At 38.3% G+C, this 17,933-nt stretch overlaps 1 protein-coding gene across 1 annotated transcript; it reads right to left on the bottom strand.

The window, feature by feature from the left end:
* Positions 1–2,848: 2,848 nt before the first annotated feature.
* TRIP13 (thyroid hormone receptor interactor 13) lies at positions 2,849–17,865 on the bottom strand. The gene is made up of 14 exons (XM_080381208.1): positions 17,724–17,865; positions 17,437–17,539; positions 15,758–15,923; positions 15,410–15,539; positions 13,900–13,955; positions 11,255–11,345; positions 9,706–9,778; positions 8,664–8,727; positions 8,325–8,411; positions 7,411–7,517; positions 6,232–6,385; positions 5,937–6,049; positions 4,690–4,759; positions 2,849–4,144 (listed from the first exon to the last, which is right to left on the bottom strand). The coding sequence occupies exons 2-14, from the start codon at positions 17,526–17,528 to the stop codon at positions 4,049–4,051; spliced, it is 1,299 nt and encodes a 432-aa protein (XP_080237334.1). The 5' UTR covers positions 17,529–17,539; positions 17,724–17,865; the 3' UTR covers positions 2,849–4,048.
* Between the last annotated feature and the right edge of the window lie 68 nt (positions 17,866–17,933).

Consider the following 17,933-nt stretch of genomic DNA (forward strand, 5'->3'; position numbering starts at 1 on the left):
TATCTTTAAGCTCAGAGATGTTCCTTAGAGAATTCAGTGTACCAGCATTAATATTTATAGACAAAAATATTTTGTCTCAGACCCAGCAGTTTTGACATGCAACTGCAGATGCCAGATTTAAAATGCATGCATCCACATCCTCATTCTTTATCAAATTACCTGACACTTTTTAGTGGACCATATCAACTTCATTGTCTCACAAACACTATAACATATAAATGAATTAAACACAACCCCTCTGTCGATCTCTAGAAGCTTCCTTTAAAATCACCATATTGTTCTCAGTGTCTGGCCTTGGCTCTCCTACCCTGGGTTCTCATCCCTTTCTAAACTTAAAATTATGAAGTGCAACACTGCACTGACAGTGAGCCATGGAATAGGATCATTTGAAATGAATTGTGTATTTCCACAGGTCCAAAGTTTTAGATGGTTACTTAAGATTCATTTTAGAAAAATCACTGGTTTTGCATAATTTCCAGTGGATAAACTGGGTAATAAAAGCCTTCCTTCTTCAACCTCCTCTCCCGCTATTTTGAAAATCATGTCATAGGATCTGGATCAGAAATGAACACTTTTAACTGCTTGGAAAAAATATTAGTCACAGAAATATCTCATAAAATAAGCAGTGCTCAGCTTGACAAAGCGTCTGTTTGCTTTTTGCAAGCAAAAACCCCCAGGATTTTACTTTGCTATTTCAGGATTACTTAACTGTTATAAAATCCTATGTTCCACACACTTTAATGTGCTATGCTGAAAGTCTTTGCCTTCACCAGGCTCAAAATGCCATCATCTATGCCTATAGTGACCTAGATCCCAAATATTTTTCTAAACCCCTCACCCAGCAGATGAGACAGTTAAACTACAGTATAAAATAAATTCTGCCATAGTGTGGAAAACTCACTGGTTTTCATCTTTGGATCACATTCTGCGACAGCTTCTTTTTATTTGGCAGAACGTTTTGTAGTCCAAAAGCTCTCTTCCTGTGTGGTTAAGCAGAAAAATTCTAAGGAGCTGCGCTGCGGTACAGCTAACACCACGTTCTGAAGCGGGATCCTCTCGGCAGCAAAGTGCCCCTCGGGCTCCTGGACCGCTGTCAGCATCCCCTGCGCGCGGCTTGCGGCAGCTCAGGCTCTGCTGGCCATCTAGTGGCCTGGAGCACGATTAGAAGCCATCCGCTAAGAACAAGGTAGAACTTTGTGCGTGCCTAAAAATAATTGCTTTAATTTATGGTTACGTTTGAAAATCAAAGAATTATTCTGCAATTGTACCTGGAAAAGAGGACTATTCCCTCAATATAGCCATTAACAGAGCACGGAAAGAAAAAGGAGGATTAATGCGTGGCCACCAAGTCTCCTGTGGGAAGAACGGCCGCAGACGCTGCACTTGAGCACCTAACAGGCCCGCACTGACTTGGGGAAGAAGGTTACTCTGAGGACTCTTCATATCCAACGTTTCCTTCCTTATAGCAGCCCGCAAAATCCATAAGACAATCCAAGCAGAGTACAAACATTCTTTGTCCGCCTTCATTAAAATAAAACTGTTTGCAAAAAAAGGCTAAATAAGATTCCACGGGGGAACATGACCATGTTTTTGTTCAGCAGAAAATGTGTGTACTTCAGAGTAGATGGTCATTAAATACAAGATGGAAACAGCTCAGTCTAGAACCTCCCAAACACCCTCTTCCAGCTGCATAGCCTCACCTCAAGGCTGTAGCAAAGCTCTGCATTTTATGTTGCCTAGTTTCATTTATTTTTACTCTGATATAAAGGAACGTATCATCAAGAGAAGTAGCAGAAAACCCCTCCAAAACAAACACAACCTCTTTGAGAGCGATTATCTTAAAAGTTTTTAGAATTTAAAATTGTGTTGAACTAAAATTCCCCAAGAGAAAAACAATCAAAAAATGCAAGACGCCCATTCTATGCAGGGCAGTACTTTCCACACAATAGGAAAACAGGGAGAAATAAGCCTCCCTTGTGTTTTCTTTCTGGAATTACCAACTCAAATCAATCACACATCAGAATTAGTAAACTAGGATCTTAATAAAAGATTAAACTATTGTCAGCCATAGCACAAATTAATGTATTAGCAAAATGGCACATACTAAAAATGGTCTTTAAATTCCACCCAACTTTCAGAATGCCAGCGTGTCCTAGTTTGAGTAGAAATACTTGAGTAAAGGTAAACTACATCTCAGATCAAGGAATAAGGAGGGGAGTAGTAGTAAACTGCAAGAACAGCTGGTCTTCAGTTTTTATAACCTTGATATAATCAATACGTCTGCAAGCAAGCAGTGCTAGTAAGGTCTGCTTTTGAAGCAGAGGGAAAGTATACACCCTTCGTAAAACACAAACACCGTGCAGTATGTGGAGCCCCCACAGTTCTTACAGAATCTCAAATACAGACCAGAAGATAATTCCATGCTTTTGCATTAATTGGAAGTACACCCGTATCTATTAGATGGATCAAGGCAGGCACGTGTAATATACACCCGTATTGAACGAACACTCCTTTTGAGTCTCTACATCCTTTACTTCAAAAGCCACAAATCCACTGTGGACTAGAGTCCGTTTAGGATTTTGCCTTTCAGTAGTCGTCTTATAGCAAAGTTTCTTCCATGTACTAGTATTTCCAAAACAATGATTGTGAGAAAAATAGAGCACACAATTGCAAAGGACTGAATTTGGTACAATCTTCTCCCACCCCACCCCCCTTCTTTTTTTGGGGGGTGGATAGGGAATAATATTTAATAAGTTATTTTCAAAAGCAATATAACAGACAGACACTTAGGCTTAACAGACATTCTCTTTACGTAAGTACAGGTGCCATAATAAAAACTTACTAGCACTTGACAAGTTCTGTACAATTTTTTAATGCAGTTTATAGCATTCATTAATAAAAATAGCTTGTGACAAAAATCTTTCATCTCATGACTGTATATTAAAACATTGGTTTAAAAGATACAGAGACAAGGAAGTAACAAAATGCACTATCATTGAAATACTTCCAATACCAACAGCTAGGAGGCATGCATTAACTGGGTATCACCAACTTAAATCTCACTGGTTTATGTTCATTTAAGAAAAAATAAACTTCTAATCTGGAAACTCCCCTAACATTTCATTCTTTTAGCTGACTGCAGATAAAAAATACTTGTAAATACAGAAGAAAAAGAAGAGTTGACAGTTTTGTAACAATTATTATATAGGATATATATTTATCATATAAAAGTTGACCCTGTTCCTTTAGGAACCAGATGCATACATTTCCTAGCTTTTGCAGTACAAAATATTTTTTCTCCCCAGATGATTTGCAAATTTTATGTCATGTTTGTAAAACAAAACGGAACTTCATGCACTTTAAAGAACCTTTCTTAATGCATCGTAGTTACTCTTCAGTGAGAAAACATGGTTGAGAAAACATGGTCCACTCTAGTTCACATCCTTGCAACAACAGAAAAAGCAGTATTACAAAATACAATTAAGTGAGGTCTTGATTTTAAACTTTTGAATCTGATGTAATAAAAAAAAGTAATACTTGATATTAAATTTCTATATAAAGAGTTATCAGTATAAAAGGTCTGGGCCATTGCTGAGCACTTCAAGTCCTTCCCAGTTTCATGCTTGTTCTTTCAGAAGCAATAACACATATTGCATTTTATGGCACAAATATCAGATCCAAAGACTGATTTTCTATTGCTATTACAAATACAAAAGAAATCAGAAGTATAAAAACTGATGCATGAATAGAAAGTTAATGATTAAGAAATAAGGAACAGAAGGCTGTCCACTTTTTAACAACTGACTTCTAGTAAGAATTTTTTACAAATTCCTCTTATTGGCATTTGAAATAAAGCTTTTGAAAAATAGGCTGTAAAATTTCTGAATTGTTTATTAATGAATGTTTTGAAAAACTAGGTTAGGCATTCCAGGTTTTTTAAGGTGTTGACAATCTATTTTACAGACACACATAAGTTTGTACACAGTTTGTATGAAAAATATGTAATTTTCAGTATTAACAATACAGACAAATATAAAACAGTGGAGTATCACACACAGTCTGCAAGTTTCTTTCTTTCTTCAAATTGTTTGTCTACTGCAAGTGAAAGAGCTTGAAGAAATGTTGTCATTGTAACACTGGGGGACTGAAAATAAGACAACACTGCGTTAAGACACACTACAGCAATAGGCATACATAATTTTTACATACAAATCACAGTATATAAAAGAAATATTTGACTTCCATGTTACAAAATTTTCAAAAAGCTACAAAACATGAAACTGCAGGTTTATTTTAAACAAGCTAGCATAGTAAAGTCATAGTCAAGCTATGGAAAATGAGTCAATCACTACTACTGTGGATTCACTTCGAAAGAGGTTTTTAACAAATTAATATTATAAATAAAGTGGCAGAGAGTTTTCTTTCAGCAAGAAATTATCACAGAACCAATATCAATGTTCTCTCACAATTAAAGTAGAATGCTGTTGGACAGGTCAGTCCCCCCTGTCTTCTTCAATCTCATTTTACATTATGGGCAGCACAAAATTGTTTCAGTCTACAAAGCCACAGAAACATACAATTTAGAGTAAAAAGATGGTTTAGGCCCAATCTTTTACTTCAGGCAGTGCCCAAATGTTTCCCACCTGTCTCAAAACCAAATCAAAAATATAATGAATAGAATAAACTTACTTGAATATAAAGCGCATGTGCTAGGAAAGGAAGTTTTCTCAGGACCCGGCCACTAAGACCTTCACTTCTTCTACAGTAAAACAAAGATAAGTCCTGCTTAAATGCTAAATATCCACTCTTAAAAGACCACCTTTCCTTTTTCTGTTTCTCCCATCAGCTACTCTTAAAAACCCCTCAAATTACAATTCAGCAGGTCACTTGCAGCACCTTTAGCAGAAGCAGGAAGTGCACAACTTCAGCGTATGGGAGGCTATACAGCACAGAAAGGCAAGGGTACAGAAATGGTATTGTCACATTTGCCCGGCTACACTTACATCGTGCCCTTCACATCACTGTGCCATATCTCATGAACTTGGGGGAATGTTTACACTGAAAGGGTATGGTACAGATACAGTCTTCCATCCACTCTTGGAAGGACTTGAAAAATCTGTTTTGAAGGCTGGACCTTAGAGCTATAGCTTATCTCCCTCTTCCCACCATCTACACAGAGCTTCCTTTACCTCACCAACTTGTTACACCTTCCTACCTCCTCCAAGCAACCCTCCGTATGTAGAACCCTAACCTCTATGCCTGGAAAAACTCATTTTTACTCCGTTCTTCACTGGTCAAGACTGTATACTTCAGAAACAGAAGAAAAACATACTTTCCTGACTTTATGGATGTTATTTTATTTTGTTCCATAGGGACCAGCACTTTGGAAAAAAATATTGATTATGTGAATATCATTTTTATTGTTTCACGAATCGGTGTAGCGAAAGACTTATTTGCTCTATTAGCATACTCAGCAAATCATAATACTCTCCATTTACACTTCATTCGTTTCCCCTTTACCTCTGTCCACTTACATCTTGATGGTAAAACCTGATTTAGTAGATTGCAAGGCATTCCAAGATACTTCCTTAGCAGGAACTAAGGCCAATGCTATTCCCGCTAAACAGTGTTACAATTCACAATACCCACAGAAACCTAAAGCATCTCACTAATCCCACCAGCAATCTGTCAAGAGGACTTCAAAGGGCAGAGCTGAAACCAGAACCAGTACTAAGCCAAGCCAGACCTGAGACTAAGAAATGTTGGCGAGTCCTAATCACTTCCACTTTTTGTCCCCTGAAAGGTTCTGCACTAACCCCAATAGAAAAAAAATTGAGATGTTTTAGAACTCTAGCCATTTTGAAATTCTATTAATTTTATACATCATCCCACAACTCATTATATAAATATATATATATAAAATTTCAGAATCTTACCTTGAGATTTCTTTTAGTACTAGGCTTAACCTTGACACATTATTTTCTACGAAGCCTATCATCTCTAGCTCTCTGAGTGTCAGGAGCTGCTGTCGAGGATATATTATTTGACACTAGAAAGAAGAGTGATACACTGTCATATGAAAACCTTAAATATATTCAAAATTAAATTCTACAGTAAGAGTGGAAATACAGAAGTAATGAAATTTGTATATTTTTGTTATTTAGGTAGTGTGATTTAAACATGGAATTTATTAAAATAGGACATTTTACAGTCTTGCTTTCAAAACATTACCTTCATCAGTTCTTCCAAGCAAGAAAGATATATTCTAAATATTGCTGCAGTGGATGGAGGTCCAATGTATTGCTTTATGTCAGCCCTGTCTACAAAGGCCATGTCAATTTTCTCCGTAATATTTGAAGTAGTCAGAATAACGACATTGGGATACCTTCAAGATAAAAGTAGATTTTTAGGTCACATGTATAAAAATTATCTCCTTTTGTGACTGACAATTTGATACCTCCCTCCTTCTGATTCAAGCCATTTCATGCAAAAAACAGTCATACCACTCCTGTCAGCCAGCAATTACAATAAATGACCTGAAGCTCTTGGCCAGTTATCACCAATCTATTTCAATGCATAGTCTCTTTCAGCTGTTTCTCAAGTGTCCATGGTTTGTCTAAACCTATTTTAGACATGATATACATTAACCACCTAGAGCCCACTGGTACAGTTTCTGCCACTAAAAAAAAAAAAAATTATGAAAAGACAACTCATAAATGTGAACCTTTCATCTATATGTTTTTCATTTTAATTCAGTAGAAAGTATATAGTTTAACTGGCAATGTGACACATTCTAACCACAGCTGACATTAGAATGAGCTTAAAACAGATGTTAATGTCTCCTTGCTCTAAGAAATATTGAAAGAACATTCTTAACCATAGACATTTTTAGATGAAGCCTGTGAACTCTGACACAGGTGGCTTATGCTGCTTACCTTTAATGAGCCACGAGACAGGCCCAAACACTGGGGCACCTTTGTTTCTGTGAAGAGCCAAGTACACGCAAAAAGGGAAGTGGCAGAAATAGAACAAAAGATGGTATGCTGCACGGAATCCAGCACACCAAGCCATGTTTTGTGCAAGTCTGCTTTAGATTGACATCCAGAAGCTGTACATAATGAACAAATTCTTCATTGATCTTATCCTTGTCTCTGCAAGCAGATACCATAACCACCTGTCCTGTGTCCCTCCCTAGCTTTAAAGGAAGTATACCATCTGTAGATTTGATGGTTCACTCAGTTACGTGCAAAATGTTCTGCTGGATTACTCCTATTTCTTTTCATGATTAGCACCATTAACAAAGAATAGTTCACTAACCAATTTGATTTAGTATTCCAAGTAGGAAATAAGAATTAGCAAGAATCCTGAAATTGCCAATTACCTTTTGCCGTTGGAATAATATGAGTTTACCTTTTAATCTGATCTATTTGTGTCAGTACAGCATTCACCACACGAATAGCATCTGAAGGCTCTGTGCCTGCCTTGAAGGCACTGCGGGCTGCTGTGAGGCTTTCCACCTAGAAAAAAACCAAACCCACCAATGACAAACACAACCAAAAAAAAAAATAAAAATCACCAAACACTAAAAAAAACCCCAACAAAAATATAAAAGACTGCACACTTGAAGTGCTGGTAACAAGCAAATAACCCAGACGATACAATTTCAGATCCTTGTGTCTGGTATCTAAAACTTCATCTTCAAAATCTTTTGCTAAGTAGGAATTTACAGAGACAGGGAGAGCAATGTCAAGGAAGCAAAGTATAGTGAGTGAAGTTCCTGTTTAGACAGCAGAATGGAGGCTGTTTTTCACTTTAATTAAATTTTGGGGGCTGGGAGAGGGACAGGACAAACACAACAGAATAATGAATACATTGAATTTAGAAAGAGCTCTCCCATAGGACTCCAATATAACAAAGCTTAATGAAGGACATACTTAGTAAAGTTGCTTATGTATGCAAGTCTGAAGAGAAGTTAGACTATGAACGGAACCATAATAATGCTTTTTAGGGCTTTACAACATATGAGAGAGCATAATTAATTTGAAGTTTAAAGCAATACTCCACTTTTAAACACAGAGCAGCAAGGGAAGCTCTGCCAAGGAAGGTTTTGCTTCATTTTCAGCTGGAATTTGCCTGCTAAATCACACTGTGTTCCTCCCAAATCTGCAGCAGTCAAGATTAAAAGTCACTCTTCTGCATAAAGTTATGTAACATACAAAAGCATTAATATGCTTTTATTGTTCTTTACAAATGAGCATTACCACAGTTCCCATCACTTTAACTTTTGCTAAATTTTATGCACATTAGTGTTATCAGAATCATACCTCATCAATCAGTACAAATACAAGAGCATCCTTGTCATCAATTAACTCTTGAATCTTCTGGAACATCTTGGTTACAAGCTTGCCACTCTAGAAAGACACCACACACATACGTTTAACTGTTGCCTTACCAAACAATTTTTCAAGCCTTACCATATTTAAAGATGGAAATATCTGTTTTTTTAAAGTAAATTTCTAGTATAATTTCTATTTAGGTGCTCACAAACACAATAATTATTCTGAGTAATCTTCAATGCACACACTTATTTTATGAAACAAGCTCAACAGAAACTGCAACTTCTAAAAAACAAGCTCTACTTCATTAGCTACATCAATACATACCTCAGAAAACCATTTAGAGAAAAGGCTATGGCTGTTTATCTCAATTAACTGTCCATACCTATACCTAAAGTATGAAGGGAGAAAGAAGTATCAACTCTATGGTGAATAAAAGTTAGTGACATCATTAACTTCCATAAGTCTCATTCCCTCCATTTCAACCCTGGAATTCTGTGAATTAATACTTTAAATTACTTTTCAAAATATAATACCTGTTTTGAGTTTAAGTGTCATTTCCAGAAACATCTCACTAGAATTCTTTACATTAAATTGCTATCAGAATTCCTTCATTAGAACAGGTGCTATTTAAACATACTTTAAGTAACAGTTACCTTGCTAATGGCCTCATTCTTCTGTTCATGTAAGATTTTGTTCAGTATCGCATGAACACATAAAACATGAAGCTTATTTACTTAGCTTTGCATGGATATCCTTAGGACAAAATATCTCAGCCACACATTATGTAATCTGTGGTTATCATCAATACAGCTTGGGCTAGAGTCAGAGTACTCCAATATTTACACATTATTTATGTTTCACCTAGTATTTTATATAACATTCTTTTATATAAATTTATATAAAGTTGCTATGAAGTTTAAGGCTAACTCGTTACTTGTCTGAAATACAGACTGACCTCTGCAGACTGTGGCATCCAGACAATCCAAGTACAACACAAATGAGTTACAAAATCACTACCTACTAAAAATAGGCTTTCTCGAACATGAAGATACAAATAGCAAGCTCGATACTCTGTGATCCTTTGTCCTTTAATATTCATTGATATACAATGTGAGCACAAATAACTATATTGCCACTGGAATTTGTTTTACATACCTGGGCACAAATAATTACATATTTTTAAAGGCATTAAAATATCCTAACCAGCTTCTCTATCAGATCAATTTTATCGCTAGCCAGGTGCACTATGAAAGAACTATGAACATTAGCACTTAGCATCTTTTACCTGAAGTCAAATACTAAATACTTTTGGGCTACTGAAAAAGAGCAATGAACAACAGCAGACTAATTAAAAAAAAATTATCACCTGGATGACAGTCGAATTGTCAGCTTCTGAGCCAATGCTTTACAGAGAGAGGTCTTCCCAGTTCCAGGAGGGCCTGGTTTGAAATCAAATCCATACATTACATAGAATCTGCATCAGACTGTTAATGACATGTAACATCTTTTTAACTATATTTCATTACAGCACTAATTGTAGAATAAAAATACAGCAGACAATGATTAAAAATACCGGAGTATCTTGAGAATATATTTTGGGAATGTAGGACACTACAGTCTACAGCTGAGCTTTGAATTTATATAGTTTTCAATTATTAATACAGTGTAATAGTCTGCATGCAGGCATCATACAGTTAAAATACTCAACAGCCACAGAAGCTAAGTGTATCACCCTAGCTATGCTTAAACTTCTATCTTCCTGAAACATACTCTAACATGCAAAACAGAAACACATCATGCGCAGTTTGATCAGCTGTCTGCTTTCCCAGAAACCTCTACCACAGGGCAACCCAGACCATCTCAGCAAGTATGCTCTGGGACAAATCTTTTGATCTGGCTTGACATCCTATGGGAAGGGCCTCACAGACTTTCTCCAGACAAGTACAAGCACAGTTAAACAGACTCTTCATAGTACAGGAGATGTGTAGCTAAACAACTACACTAAACAAACCGATAACGTCAACCACTTGACAGTAGTTTCATGCAGTCAGTACTGCCATTACAGCATAAATATGTTTTGCACTACAACAGTTGCAGATTTCCCAGTATTAAATTCTTCATGATCACAGTAAAGAGCTCATTGCTCAAATTAAATTTATCTATCATAAATATACTGTTAACAGTCTGAAATAGTTTTCCAAACAAAAATGTCCTGCAGCTTCTAAACTGAGTTATAACTGAGAGTTATAAAGTATAATAACAGTCATAACAAACATTTCCATTATGACCTTTTATTTTTGAATACTATTCTTGATGACAACATAATTGTAGTTAATCAATAGCAAGCTGCAGTTTGCAAGAAAATGGATTCAGTTGATGTTAAACTCGTTTATGGAATAACCTCCACAGTAAGCTAGGACTGACTGAAGATTACGGCTTCACTGAAATAGTAATAACTACATTCATGGGAGTATTGTCTTCGTGCTTGGCAATAGAACACAATGTTTATAACACAATTTACACAGTGATTTCACAGTTTCCTTTAAAGTTTTTTATAAAGCCATAGTTAATTTTTTTAACACTGTGATAGAACTGTAAACTAAAATACGGCTCCTAACGTCCTCAGTATCTGCATTACTTTTGCACTTTGTACAAAAAAAGAGAAATGATATCACTTAAAAATGAAAATAAAAAAACCCAGCTACTGTCACTGCATTGTACATTTCAGAATTTGAATTCCTGCAAAACATAACACATCTGAACATTGATTTGATTATGACATTACATTTAATCTGAATCTGCTGCTTTTGGATCATCTAATTTCACTACATAGAAGTGCAATACAAGTTTTTCCAGAAGGAAAATATAAACAAATGGCCAATGAATCCACTTGGTTTAAGACAGATAATTTTTACCATGAAGCAAAATAACTCTGTTCCACGTTATCAGGTTGCTGTCAACATTTTTGTCAGAAAATAGTAGTGTTGTCATCACATAATCAAGTAACTAATTGAAGAGGAGAAAAAGAGACACACAAATTAGAGACATATCAGCAAATACAATTATAAACACCAGCAATCTCCTAATTATGTCTGTTGTGTAGTGTTAACAAAACAAAAAAAACACGGGGGTGTGTGATCATGTCTTTTAGTCATAGACAAATTCTCTTTCTGCAAACATTGGAAATTAATTTCCTTCCTGCCCTCAGGAAAAAGAATAGCATGTACATGGCACAACTGGAGTTCCAGAACTTTTACATTAACAGATTAAATGCTTAGAGGAAGTGAAATTATTTTCTTTTTCCCTCATCCTACTTATAGTATGCCTTTAAAACACAAACTGCCCAAGCATAGAAAGTCAAGACTCAAACTCCAGGTCCTGCTTAGAAGTTGTACACCTATATGTGTGTTCACTTTGTAGTCAGCCCACCAAAGAAAGCATTTCCTGTCACATTTTAGTTCCTTTCTACTGAAGCACTTGTATCAGCCACTGTAAAGAACTTGCAGATTGGTTATCCTTCCAAATAAGGGAAACTGCACGTACTTCCCTGAGTGCTTGCTTCCAAAAACAATGCTACTTCATTTCAGAATCATCTAGAATTAGGAAGTAGAGAACTCTTTAACAAAATCAGTATGAACCTCGGGTGTGAATCTATACTGATTTTTACCAATAATAACACCTGATACCGTATTATTTTCTGATGCTGTTACCTGTAATGTGCTTTGGATTCATATGTGTTCATATGACAATACAATAGCATTCCTGCAGTATCTGATGGCCAAGACGGAGCAATTATGCAACAAGAAAAACCCAGAACTTCATCCAGCATGTCTTTCATTGTCATTATATTGACACTGACTATACTATTTTGAAAATTCACAGCAACCATTTCAGTCTGTAGAACTCAACCATAACCAGCCAGTTCCATGGTTTAAAAAATTAACATTCTGCACAATTACTTTTACAGAAGTAATTCTATTCTTAGTCATTAGAAGCTACCACTTTTTTCTACCAGCATACACTTACAGTCAACAGCAATGAACTTGCTGTTATTTAGTACATCAGTAAGTCTAATTAGTCTTGTCTTTTCACAGATGATTTGGAAAGCAGTTCCACTAATTTAACATGGATGTGTTAATCGGTGTTTACCTTATAAATGAACAACTACCATCACTAGAATGTTTTGCTATACTATAGATGGTTATAAAGACTTAAGTGAGAATACTGTACCTAAGGTATTATAAACAAGATAATGAATTATTTATGTCCAAAACCTTCAGGTAGAAGTATTTTTATTTTAACAAGCACAATAAACATCTTGGTGAGTGCTGTCCCAAAAGCAACTAAATTGAATCACTTGTGGTGTTTTTACTAACGTCACAATTACTACATTTCAGATTACAGTTCTACAGCCTCTGGAAATTGTAATGTTTGATGAATGCACAGAAATTTCAAACTAGAAAATGACCCCAAGCAACTGTTTTGTTTCTTCCGAATGTCTTACCAGCATTCAAGCGGGAGCACACTCACTCGAGTCAAATCATGCAATGTGCATTTATACAGTGCTGGCTGATGTTACTGCTAAACCAATGAATTGTCTAGCTGCTGCCAGAAATACAGTTAAACCCCTGTTCTGTTCCGCCTAGCCTGCGCCCACCACTTCTGTTACATGACCATCAGCTATGGTCACAGCGGACCAATTAACGGGACAAAAAGCAGGTGGAAATTAGCCCACCACACAGCAAGTTGAACACTTCTAGTGATTTCGTTTCCTCCATTAGTTTACTGCAAAGTAGCAAGAGTGACAGTAGAAGGGAAGCACTGCAAGTCCAGCTGATAGCAACACACTTCCCTTTTAGCTATAGCAAGCCACCAAAATTGCCTTATCATCAAAAAAAACCCACACCAAAGAGACAACAGATCTTTTGGAACCTTCAATGAAGAATTAGAGAATCAATTTCAAAGAATGCTGCACACTTTTCTAAGCCTCTTTGAAATTATTTTTTTCCACTAATTTTCTTCTCCCCTTCTAGAAAAACATGCAATTAGTGAGCCTTAAAACAAGGTGCAGTGTTTTAATAAAATGAATTTCTACCCCATTCTACAGAACATTTATTGCTTTCTTCATGCAGGCAGATGAATATGTCTAAAGCAAAAGTGGAAATTGAGAATTTTTAAGCTGCTACCAAAGCAACGTCTCCAGCTGTTAAACTTCTGATTTCTGAAAAATAAGCCAATGCATATGAAGAAATTCTTTATAATTTGTGGCATGAGTATCACTGAACGCAGTTTCACAAGGAAACTCAGATTTTTTGCAAAGCTGACCTCACAGTAGCACATATTGACAAATATCTCAGATACAGAATCTCAAAATATCAGGTCTGCCTTCTTTTGTTAAGTGTACATCAGAAAAGTATGTAAGTACCAAAAGCTATATAGATTTTTGGAGCTGGTGATTTCCAAATAACTTCTCCATGGAATACAGCATACTTCAAACAGGCTACATTTCAATTCTTAGGTCTCCTCAAGCAATTTTAATACTCATTCATCTGCAACTTACGTGTGATTTTACTTCAGTGTCATATATAAGACTTTCCCAAAGGCCATGGAATTCAGCTGCAAAAGCAATATAACATATACCTGTTTAGGATAAATCAGTCTGGGAACTTTTAAGCAGCCCAAAACAGTTTTCAAATCAGTCTCAACTAAAATTAAGGATTAAGAACAAGATCTTTTCCTCCAGATGTTTTTCTCGTAATGCAAGCACTACTTTCTAACAGACAAATTCAGCAGTTTCACAACTCCTGTTTTCTCAAATAATTTTAAGGAGAAATTAATCTTCTTAATTTCTTAACACGAAAGGAAAAATATAATCTTTTCCATCCTCAAGAGTGGATGAATCTACAGTTCCCCAAGATAGAGAGCTATGAAAAATTGGGGTGGGAGGAGGGTTCTAAGTCCAATTTTATCATTCAGGGGTTTGGGGTTTGTTGGGGGGTTTTTTGGTTGGTTGGGTGGATGGGTTGGGTTGGTTTTTTTTGACATCAACATGTAGAGGATGAAAAAAAGCACATAGCTGAATAATGCATAAAACCCTAAAGTTGTGATATGGGTATCAATCAGTTCTGGCAGTTAGTTTCTAGCTTTCAGCAAAGAGAAGCAGGGAAGTCTCAATGATTATAAACCACAATAATATGGAAGTAATGTCAAAGTATCAGATTGGATTCTTCCTGAAGAGAAGCACAACATATAGTTAGGCTTTTCACAACATGGACAGAGCAAGAAATGTCTCAGAATCACTGTCTCTCGCACCCTTACATTTCCTCCCACGCACAGAATACAACTTCCCCAAGCACAAGTTAGCTACAGAGATGACACGCTATTGCAAAGTAAAGCCTTATTCTTATTTTCAGAAAACACTCTAAGGACTCTAAATCTCTTTCTTTGATTGTTCCAAATGTAAGAGCTGCACTGTCTTGGGGGCTAGAAGCTAGACGCGGGCTCTGGAAAATGAATGCTTAAACTGATGAGTTTCTTGTGAGTCTCCAAATAAAAATCTGGAATGCAGCTTGTAAGGTTAAAAATTTGCACATTTCCGATTATGACTATATGTTTTATTCCACACCACCAGTTATTTCTGTAATACTTGTGGATGTGTGGAAGTAAATAATGTGTTGTGGAATCACCTGTATAGTGGTTCAGTCAAAACCATAACAAACGAAGTCCAAATATATTGGTTCCACCACAAAGGACAAAGGTAAAACAGTATATACAAATGATACCTTTAACAGGTAACCCTATAAACACTTTTAGCCTTTCCAAGATTTTCTTTCATTGTAATTGCTCTAGACCAGGGGTCCTCAAACTTTTTAAACAGGGGGCCGGCGTGCGGATAAAGTGGCAGGCAGTCATCTGCGGCTGCTTGGTTTCCCCCGCCAACCCCCGGCGGGGGCGGGGGTGTTCTGTAAATAGCAGGGGCTGGATTGAGGACCCTGGGGGGCCGTATCCGGCCCGCAGGCCATAGTTTGAGGACCACTGCTCCAGACGTTCCAGAAATATAACATGCATACCTGCTGGTAGCACCCAGTGGTTAGCTGCAATGATATCCTCATTCTCTTCTTCCAGGTTTTCAGAGCTTGGTCCTTCTTCATTCAGATGAAAAATATGAAGAGAAAGACTGCTTTTGCTCAAGTCAATAGGCTAGAATGGACACAAAAAGACTTTTAATAATTCATATTTCACATTCAAAGGCTAATTATGGGTTTAGGCCCAAAAACTTAGCCACCTTTTCCTGGTTATACCAGTCAGCCTAATAAAAGATACTACATCATCCTGTAGACCCTGTCTTGCTTTTGTCCTTAGGCTATCGCTAATCCATAGGCATATGCACAGAGCTGTACATTCTTGACTGTGAATACCTGTCTGTCTTTCAGTTTCAGCTCCGTATCCACAACTGACACGGACTGCACATTGCTGCTAAGGAAACCATCATCAAACTCTGTCCACTTGTAATCGCCAAACACGATATTATGTCTGTTCAACAGCTTTAAGACACTCATTCTGATATCTTCTTTCTTGGCCGCACTAACAGGAAAGAAACAGCATTATTTATGGCATTGACATTTATAAGGAAGCATGAACTAATATCAGAGTGCTTTATTTCATACACTAAGCCTACATGGAAAACAGCTTCCATCTCACAAAGACAAGAAAAAAAAAAACCAACCTCCCCCAAATCCCCTAACCACTCCCCAAAAACCAGCCCATGCAAAAAAACCCAAACCTGCTCAATACTCCTGTAACATTCTGCAGGGAAAAAAACTTACCAAATTCAGTTTGTTTGCAAAAGGAACAAGTTTGACACCAGCTAAAGAATACCATTTGCTCCATCTGCAGTCTATCAGGGGACAAAGAATGACACAGCTAGATTTCAAGAATGGCAATGAGTTAAGCAATCTGACTGTGTTTCATCAGGAAAAAAACCAAACCACCTCATAGCCAAGTCACTAGGCTGAATTTGTAACACTTAGCTTGGAAGCTCTGTTATGCTTTCACGTCCAAGGACAGCTGATAGCTCAGGCTGGGGACATGCTATAAGGAGAATTCTAGTAGAAGAGACAAAAACTATTGGAAAAGGAATACCATTCTAAGATTTCAGAAAGGCTTCAACTTATTTTTGCAATTTCAGTGACGCATTCCCAGTGCAAATTCCCAGTTCCTTAAACCTGACAAAAAGAGAGCAGTGGGTATTTTACACTTTGATTTTAGCAACACCTTGGACACAACCTCCCACAGTGGTGAGATAAGGACTGGATAAAGGCGGCTGGACTGTCCAGCTCAAAAGGTTGTGATTAAGAATACTAAGACCAAGGCAGACCTGGGAAGTCAGGTGGGGAAAGGTGGGGTGGTGCAGTCAATACCAGGACCAATACTGGTTTTACATCTTCAATTACAGCCTGGATAATGGGATGGAAAGCAACTGCATCAAGTCTATGTATCACACCAAAGCAGCAAGAGCTGCAAGTACACACTAGAGCCAAACTGCCATTCAGAGGGATCTCTGCAGGCTAAAGGTACAGTTTAACAGTAACCTCTTGAAGTTCAACAGAAGTGTGAAATCCTGTTTCTCCATCTACTGCCCAGACAACAGCACAGACCAGAGGCTGACTGGATGGAAAGCAGCATTGCAGGAAAGGACCCAGGGGTACTGGTGGACAAGCTGGCAATGAGCCAGCAGTGTGCCCCTGTTACAAATAAGGCAAACCTTATTTTAGGCTATGCTAGCAAGAGTGCAAATGTTTAGGGAAAGTGATTCTTTCTGTCTACTGGCTGTTTGTGAGACCGCATCTTAAGTACTGTGTGCAGTTTTCAGCGCTACTGTACAAGACAATACACCGGAGCAAGTACAGAATTCGGCCACCAACTTGACCATGAGGCTGGATCACGGGGCACACATGGAGCAGCTGAGAGAAGCGGGTGTGTTCAGCCTTTGGAAGAGACACCCACGGGAACATACAGAGCAGGCACATGTGCACCTACAAGAGCGCAAAAGGCAGAAGACACAAGTTGCAGCAAGTAGAGTTCTGATCTGAGAGACCTGCTTGATTTCTGATGAACTTCCACATGTATTTGAACGCTGTCACCCACGTTCGGGAGCGCTTGCTTCAAATCCCCGGCAGCTTCATCCATCCTTGGCACTCCTGGGGGGAAAGCGGCACCAAGGAGCAGCTCTGAGCCACCGCCACGCAGCACGGCACAGCGCGGCCCGTCCTCCCCTCCCCGCCGCGATGGTGACACCGGCCGCGGGACACGCCGCGGGCGCGGCCGCGCGCGGCCAGCCCGCCCCTCCCCCCGCGGGCCCCCACGGCGAGGACGGGAAATCACCTGGCGCCGGCCGCGGTCCCTGGGTCGGAGGACGCCGGCCGGCCGGGGGAGCGCCTCTGCACCCTCACCGCCCCAGCTGCTGCGGCTCTAGCGCGCAGAGAGCAGAAAAGGGCCCGCTGGGGCCGGAGAAAACCCGCCGCGGCGGAACACAGCTGCCGCCCGTTCGTAAAAGGCGGGCTGGCGGTGACGGCGGCCCCGCCCCCTGCCCCG

This window comes from Falco punctatus (genome assembly GCF_963210335.1).
Source record: "Falco punctatus genome assembly, chromosome: 3".
NCBI classification, from domain to species: domain Eukaryota; kingdom Metazoa; phylum Chordata; class Aves; order Falconiformes; family Falconidae; genus Falco; species Falco punctatus.